We start from the raw sequence: 8,338 nt of genomic DNA on the forward strand, positions 1-8,338 counted from the left end.
TGGGCTTAGGACAATCATTCCAAGGTTTAGGCAGCACCCCAGAAGAGGGGTGAAGGAAGCTGCAACAGACATCCTGCCTTGCCTGGCCTCCCTGCCTTGCACACGGTCACTTACCGAGAAGCAGGAAAGAAAGAGCTTCTTCTCAAAGGGGTCCTTGACCTTTGGGGAGGGTCACTGGCAGTTTCAGGTCACGCTGTCCCTAGATGATTATATAGGAAGGAGAAATGGGAAGTGAAGTGTCTTGTGACCCGTTGGCCTGGAGCTCTTGGCCAAGTGAACTGTAGAAGTTCAAGGAGGAGTCCTGGACGTTTGCCAAGACAGTATCTGGGTTTGGGATGATGCTTTTGGGATCACAAGACCTATGCCTTGTGAATGAGAGAGTGAATGTCAATGTGCATATGTGTGTAGGGGGAGGTGGACATGGGATGGCATTCCTGTTCTTTTGTAGATAGAAGAACCTCTAGGCACCCCTACCAGGCAGCTTGAAGGGACTCGTGGGAGGCTGGGGTGTTCAGGGTGGAGCTTGGCAGGGCCCTGACTCCTCTCTGCTGCCCCAGGGCAGCCCATGGACAGCACCAACGTGGGAGGTGGCCTGCAGGAGCCAGAGGCCCCGGAAGTGATGTTTGAGGTCTTTCCTCCAGCCTGGGACATGGGGGTGGGAGTGTCCAGATGTCCCTAAGCTCAGGGTTGGGAAGGGGGATGCCTCAAGCTGGGGCTGCTGGGGGAGGGGAGCCAACCCAGCATGGGTCCTACTGCCTGCTTATGCCCCCCCCCCCGCCCCGCTCCCTAGGCCCCAGCCCACCCCTTACACGGCTCCCCTTGCAGCTGCTCTGGTCTGGGCTGGAGCTGGATATCATGGGGCAGCTGCACATCCAGGACGAGGAACTGGCATCCACACGTCCAGGCCGCCGGCTCAGTCTCCTCCTGCAGCACCATGTGCCCAGGGACTTGGAGGGTGCTGAGCAGCGGCTGCAGCAGTTCCAGGACCTGCGGAAGGGACCCCCTCTTAGCCCTTGGGACTTTGAACATCTGCTCCTCACAGGCCTGTCCTGTGTCTACCGGCTCCCTGTGTCTAGTGAGGCTCAGGAGAGAGGTCGCTGGGCCCAGGTCTTCGCCCTCCTGGCACAGGAAACACTCTGGGACCTGTGCAAGGGCTTCTGCCCCCAGGGCCAGCCCCCTTCTCTGGGGCCCTCGGCCTCTACCCTTGACCCCTTCCCCTAACCCTCCCCTTCTGCCTGTCATTCCCACCCCAGCCCCCTCCACCCCACCCCCTACCTGAGCCAGACCCATCTTGGCCAGGGGCCTCCATCTGGCACCTGGTTTTTCCCACTGTGTTCGGGCCTCTGGGCTCGGCTTGTACCCCAGACCCCAGCTTACCCCTCCCCCATCTTCTTCCCTGGGCCCAGGCTCTGGGTCCCAGGCAGCAGGCACAGACCTAAGGGCAGGACTTGCATGCAGTGTGTGTGGCGGGGTGGGGGTGGGGGGCGGAGGGTGTAGGGGTCAGGGTTGAGAAGTGTGTTTAAGGGATGCTGAAAGGGAAGCTCCCAAGTAAGGCCAGGTCAGACCCTCCAGCTCCTACCCAGGCAGTCCCATGAGAGGCAGAATCTACAGGAAACTTGTAAGTGCTCAGGGCCCAGTCCTAATGTAGACACCTCTTTTAAACCCAACCAAGGCTCTGGGGGTCCCTAAGCCTCCAAGTACCCCATGTGGGCTAGGAGAATAGGCTGGACATTTTTAGGTCAGTCTGTTGGAGGAATGGAGGGAAGCAGGTTGAGGAACATTATCTTCTGGGGGGCAGGGAAGTGAGAAGTATTTTTTGGTCCATATCGACAAGGCTCAGAGGAGGGAGTAAGGCTGGAAGGGGACTGAGGCTGGCTGGTGTAGTCCTGATCCTGTGTAGCTCATCCCATAAAATGTTCTGTTCTAGCCTCCTGCAGCCCTGTGTCCTTCTGTTGTCAGAGTAAGTTGTTTAACCAGTTCCTTGAGCAAACCACCCTCCTCATCCCGGGAGGGCAGGAATCAGGGCAACCAGATATCAACTGCTTGTCCCATGCGCACGCCCTACTGGGAAAAGGAATGTACCGTTTCCTTGAATCCCATAGCCCCAGTGAGGCAGCGGGGTGAAGTCCCTTGTCACAAAAAAGAACCAGATGGGCCCTAAAAGTAACGTCGTAGGTCAACGGGGAGGAATTACAGGGACTGACTGGAATGGGACATGAAGGGGAGGCCCAAATCGGGGTTAGGCAAGTAGGGTTCAATCAAATTCCCACCTCCTCGCCCTCCCAAGGCCTGACTGAATGCTGCCCTCTGCCCTCCGACCCCCACCCGGGGCCAGCTGTAGTCAGTCCCTCCCGCCCCGCCCGAGACAAAAGCGTCGCAGTCAAGACAAAGCGCAGGACCCCGGCAGACAGGCGCCGGCGCAGGCCCACTTTATTCGCAGAGTCCAGCCACGCTGGGCGGGCCGTCATGCTCGCGCCGGCGGGACATTTCGGGCCGCGGTCCCGTCTTGGCATGCACGCCCCGGGCCGCCCGGGGCTCCTCTCCGGGTCGTGGCTCAGAGCTCCGGAGGCCCGAGGCCGGGCGGGCCGGCGGGGATAAGGTCGGGGTACACCAGGAAGCCGGAGAAGGTGATGTACTTGCCATGGTTGCTGTAGGCGCCGTAGCCGTCGTGGTCGTGGCTGAGCAGCCAGACGGCGTCGCCGCGCCGTAGCGCCAGCATCACGCTCTGGCTCTGCATCTCGCGACGCCGCGATGCGCCGTCGTCGTAAATCATGGCCTGCACCTCGTCGCGGTTCTTCATCAGCTTCACCGACAGCGTCTTGCGCGGCAGCTTGCCCAGCGTGAAGGAGAAGAAGTAGGCGCCGGGCAGGCGGCAGCGGAACACGCCAGCCGCCGCGTCGAAGTCGCCGCCGATGTTGACGAGCTCAGTGTCGAAGGCTAGGGGCCGGTGCCGCGGCCCCGGGCCCGCGTCCGAGCCCACCAGGCTGCGCGTGCGCGCCGCCGAGAAGGCCGAGCGCGGCTCCGGGGGCGCGGGCGGCCCGCGCGCAGGCGCGTCGGCGTCGGCGTACACCAGGTAGCCGCTGAAGGTGGCGCCGGGTGCCCCGAGCGCGTACTGCTGGGCGCCGTGCAGCCGCAGCCACACCGTGTCGCCGTAGTCGAGCTGCAGCATGGCGCTCTGGCTGGCGGCGTGCCGCGTGGCGGGCCGCCGCTGCTCGTCGAAGGCCAGTGCCTGCACCTCGTCGCGGTTTCGCACCAGCATCACCGACAGGCTCTTGTGCGGGGCCTTACCAGCCGTGAAGGAGAAGAAGTAGGCACCGGGCACGCGGCAGCGGAACTGACCGGTGGCCGCGTCGAAGTCGCCCCCGATGTTCACGTACACCTTGTCGAAGGTCACCGCCATCTCCGACGTGCCCTCCAGGGGGGTGATGCGTGCTGCCGAGAAGGCTGAGCGCAACTCTGTCGAGCCCAGAGCCGGGCCCAGGGCCCAGCAGGCGGCCGGGCCTAGCAGGCCCAGCAGGAGCGGCAGCATGGCGCCTGGGAGGGGAGGCACGAAGGAGAGGAGACAAGGGTTGGGCAGGGGCGGCCTGGAGACGGGTTCCCTTCACAGACCCGCCCTTGACCCACAACTAGGACTCCTAATTTCCTACACACTTGGACTAGGTCAGTGGTTCTTAAAACGTCATGGGGCCTCAGTGTCACCTGGAGACCCTGTTAAAACACACATTGGCTCCCACCCCCACCTTATCTAGTATGAGGCCCAAGAATTTGCATTTCTAACAAGTTCCCAGGTAATGCAGAGATGTTGCTAGTCTAGGGACCACACTTTGGGGACCATTGGATTAGGCCAGTTTTGGTTTTTTTTTTTTTTTTTTCTCTCTTGTTTTTTTGTAACCACCGAACTCCTTTTTCAAGTGACAGATCACAGACATATACCATAGATGCAAGCAGAAAAGCTCTGGTCAGAGGGTCCTATAGCCCTGTCTGCTGGGCTTACACATCCCCTCCTCCTTGACACCCAGGGGCCCTGGAAACGCAGAAGGTGGTCAGGGGGTCTCTGAGTTTCCTTCAGCCTCCGATTTGCTGCATTTTCCTGTGTCTGTTCTATGGTCCTTACTTAGCCTGCCCCTCTCTCAGGCACTGGCTCTCTATACTGATATCCTCCATGATGGCTGCTGGTTAAGCCCCCATTTTGGCAGGAAAGGAAATAGCCGCTCCCTGACCCATTTCTTGGCCTCTGACCCAGTCAAGGGTCAGCTCCCACGCTGGACCTCTGGACTCTCCAGGGGCCCTTCTTGCACTAAAGAGGCCAGAACAGATGGGCTTTGAGGTAGCTCCCTCCCCCTGTAAAATCAGAGTAAGAGAAAGAGACTCCTTCCTCTGGGCTTGGGGGCTGGTCACTGAGGGGAAAGAGAGAGCCAGGGGCTGCTGGGGATAGAGTGGGAGAGCAACAATTCCAGCACGGCTTTGGCAAGTCTGTGAGGTCAGCAGCTTGGTTCCTCAGTAGTAGTGGTGGAGTAGAGAGGACTGACAGCTAAACCTGGGCCCAGGTCCTGGCTCTACCCGTTACAGGCTGTGCAACCTTAGGCAAGTTCCTTCATTTCTCTGGGCATGGCTGCCTCTGTGTAACTGGGGAGGAGACCTGCCTCACAAGCTTACTGTGAGGATGCTCTGAGAAGGCAGGTGTGAACACCTTCGTTGGATGGCACTGCAGTCAATTTTTTGAGAAAATCGATCTGATCAAGTTCTTTTTTTTTTAATTAAATTTTTAATTTTATATTGGAGTATAGTTGATGATCAAGTTCTTGACATAAGGGGTTAGGGTTCAGTAACTCCTACCCTTGGAAACTTGGTAAAGGCAGTACTTAACTCAGAGGACTAACTCTCCAAGGGTAGAATTACGTAATGCTTCCTAGTAGGGCATAGGCTTTGGGGATTGAATACCCTGAGGGCCTGAAGTGGAGGCAAAGCAGAAAAGAAAATGAGCTGGTAACAGTCTAGGCCGTGGGCCTCTATGGGAAATGCCCGGGGAGTGTGTGTATCTTTGTGTCTCTTAGAGACACCGGGGACCTGCCAAGGAGGGTAGCCAGGTGCAGCTGTGATGTGCTGCACACAAGGACGTTCATCTGAGGTTAGGTGGGTGCTGGAGTCCAACCCACATTCTACTTGCCCAACTGTGTGGAATTGCTGCCCCTGGGGGAAAGTGTGCCTTTTTCTAATTCTCATAGTAAGACCCCCAAGTCCCTAGCCCAGCTGAACACTCGCTCCTTACACAGGAAGTACCTTTTCTCATTCTTACAAAGGTGCCCCATGGGCTAGCCAGTACCCTTGGTGAGGGCAGGGGCAGGGAGGGGGGGCATGTGCAGTAGTGAAGATTGCACCTCACAGTATTCAGTGCAGTCCCTTTCACAGAGCTCTTTGGACATGTCTGGTGTCACAGCCAACCTGCGAGACAGGTGGGCCCTCTCCTGTTTTGTAGGGGAGAAAGCCAAGGCCCAAAAAGGGGAAGCGTTTCGGCCCAAGGCCACTCATGGAGCACTGAGGCAAGCCTTGAGGTCTGCTGATTCCAAATTCAGTGTGCTTTCCTCTCCACCACCTTTCCATTCTAAACACAGCTATTTCCAGCCAACCTGTCATCTGCCTCAGTTTCACTTTTCACAAAAATTGAAGTGGAATGAGTCTTGGGATCTAGGGTGAAAGGGAAAGAAAGCAAAACCAACCAAAAAAATATTCTTAACATTTTTGTCTTCTGGGAACATCTCAACTCTTCCTGACACTGCTGCTCTCCTAGCAGGTCTTGCCCCAGGAGCACCTGCCCACTCGACCCTCAGTAATCTTCCTGCCAGTGCCAGAGGGTCCTCCTGTGTGTCCAGTACCCAGCCTCCATTTCACCTACCACTGCCCATTTCTCAGATCTGTGGGTCCCCATCCTTCCCTAAACCCCCTTCCCAGAGCAGGTCAGAGGTAGCGGGTGTCAGGTGGGCATCACAGCTCCAGGGAAGGAAATGGCTGTTCCTAGCTCCATCCAGGTGAGGCTGAAAATAATCATCCTCAAAGAGAAAAAACTAGGACACAGTGCGCTGGACAGACCCAGAACCCTGGAACCGAGGGTGGAGGTGCAGCCATGTCAGGCTAGAGACCCCTCCCTACCAAACCTCAATTCCCAGTCACCCCCTCCCTCAAGCTCTGCCCAAACCTCCTTCCCCACCTACCTTGAAAACCCCTCAGGCTCCCAAGAAGATAAGTCCCCCTTTCACAGACGAAGCCAATTAATCCTTTCTCATGAAAAAAAAAAAAACCCTCGGAAAACGGTACCCCAGACCCTCTCTCCCCCAGACCTTCCTTTATCCATCCCTTCAGAGTAAAAGCCCTTGAGCCTCTTTCATGAAGAAAAGCTCCCAGGTCCTCCTTTCAGGGAAAAAGGACCCAATTCCCCGGCCCCCGCTTCCAGTCAAGGAGAAAGCCTGGCTCCCCGCGCCCCAGAGTAGCCCTCACCTGGCTGGGGGCGGCGGTCGGTCGGCTTCTCTCCGAGCCCGCGATCCGGGCTCCGGGCTCCGGGCTCTGGGCTCCGGGCGGGCGCCGGGCTGCGCACTGACCGCCCGCGCTGCGGCGGGGCCGGGCCTGGCGGGGCCGGCGGCGGCGGCGGCGGCGGGCGGGGCGCTGGGACCCCGGGGTGGTCTCGGGGTGGCGGGGCAGCGAGGGAAAAAGGGCTGCTGAAGAGCTACGCTCCGGGACAGCGCGAGGAGAGGCAGGGTAGGGGCGGGCAGGGGGAGAAGCGGGAGGGGAAGCGAGAGGGAGGGGCGCGCCGAGGCCGGGGAGCCGAGCCGCAGGGCCCAGGGGCACCGCAAGAAGAAGGCCCCCCGCGCAGGCAGCGCGAGCACCGGGCTCTTCTTCCGTGACCTCCCTAAAGCTTCCTCCTCTGGGTCTGGAGAGCAGGCATCATTAATCCAAGTTAGCAGATGGGGAAACTGAGGCAGAGGTCAACCTAGTGGTGGCTCAGGGCACTCTACAGACCAGCCTTCTCCCTGGTTTGAGGAGAGGGGACTGGAGCAGGGCGCAGAGACTGGACTAGCCTCTGGACTGCAAGGACAGTGGAAGGTGAGAGTTTGGCTGGGACAGATGTCCAAGCTGAGTGGCACCGGGGGAGGGGGTCTGAGGGAAGAGAAGGATAAATGAATCAATGCTGCCAGTAAAGGAAGGGCTTACAGTGACCTGACATTTCACCTCCAAATCGGAAAATGTCTGTGGTTGGTAAGGAAGGAAGGAGGAAGACAAAACCCGCAGACATTAGAGGGTCAGCCTGTGCCCCCTGGGGAGGGGTTGAGGAAGGAGGGGAGTCCTTGGGGCAGAATTGAGTGTTGGCAGAAAGGCTGCTTCCACAGCGTCCGCAAGGAGGGAGAGGGTTGAGAAGGGCGATGGGAGGGCTCCAAGGGCCTGTTTGCAGAGGGACACTGACACCCTGCCTAGCTGGGCCGGGGTGGCAGGACCCAGCAGGACACCAGGGCTGGAACAGCTGTCTTCGCACCGCAGCACTCGCCGAGGCCCCTCCATGGCTTCCACTCTGGACTCTGGCACCCACCTCAGGGGGGGCTGCGGTCCTGACAGCTGTGCAGGGGACGACCTGCCTGGCTCTCAGTAGATGCTGACCAAATGGATGGCTTTTGAAGAGCCCCACTCTTCAGCTGCCAGAGCAGGACCCCTCTGCCCGACTGACTCAGGGGGCCTGAGCTCTAGTCCTGGCTCTGCCACAGACCCTCTGTGTGGTTTCTGAGAAGCCTGGTGCCCCGTGAAATCCCCTGTCCTCTGGAGCTCTCCTTCTGGAACTATCAAAACTTACACGACCCCAGTTAATCTAACATGGGTTAGTCCTCCTGAAGGTGTTGACGGTGATGATGAACTCATTAAGTGTTCTCCAGGGTGCTGAGGGAACGATAAAATGAATCGATATGTGCCTCAATAGAAAGGGATGGATGGAGGCGTTTCGGCCTGGGCATGGGGGCATTTGGGGACAGAGGGTGAAGCACCTGTCTAGCCTTTCAGGACCATCTTTTGCCTCCTTCACCAGCCTGAAAAGGCCTAGGTGGGGTGTGGGGGGAGGCCTAGGAGGGCTGGGGAAGGCAGGAAGCCAATCTGCGGCAGCCACAAGCCTTCTTCTGGACAAGGAGGTCGGGGTTGCCATCTTGAAGGTGCATTTTGAAGGTGTGATTCCAACAGTGGGAGGAATGGGAAGAAGGCAGGACTCTCAGGGCAGAACAGTTAAACCACTGGGGGTCTGTCTCAGGCTGAAAGCCATCTGACACTTTCCCTGGGTCCACAATAGCATTTCAGCAGAGAAATGAAA

General features: G+C 58.5%; 2 protein-coding genes across 2 annotated transcripts; one reads left to right on the top strand and one right to left on the bottom strand.

Annotated features, from left to right (window-relative positions):
• Positions 1-855: 855 nt before the first annotated feature.
• FAM180B (family with sequence similarity 180 member B) lies at positions 856-1,221 on the top strand (the record flags this gene model as incomplete). Its single annotated transcript, XM_082844761.1, has 1 exon — positions 856-1,221. One exon carries the CDS (start codon positions 856-858, stop codon positions 1,219-1,221), a length of 366 nt encoding a protein of 121 aa, XP_082700887.1.
• Positions 1,222-2,554: 1,333 nt separating this feature from the next.
• C1QTNF4 (C1q and TNF related 4) lies at positions 2,555-3,534 on the bottom strand (the record flags this gene model as incomplete). The annotated part of the gene is made up of 1 exon (XM_082845420.1): positions 2,555-3,534. The coding sequence occupies exon 1, from the start codon at positions 3,527-3,529 to the stop codon at positions 2,555-2,557; it is 975 nt and encodes a 324-aa protein (XP_082701546.1). The 5' UTR covers positions 3,530-3,534.
• Positions 3,535-8,338: the final 4,804 nt, after the last annotated feature.

Source organism: Leucopleurus acutus, assembly GCF_964270905.1.
Source record: "Leucopleurus acutus genome assembly, chromosome: 8".
Lineage (NCBI taxonomy): Eukaryota > Metazoa > Chordata > Mammalia > Artiodactyla > Delphinidae > Leucopleurus > Leucopleurus acutus.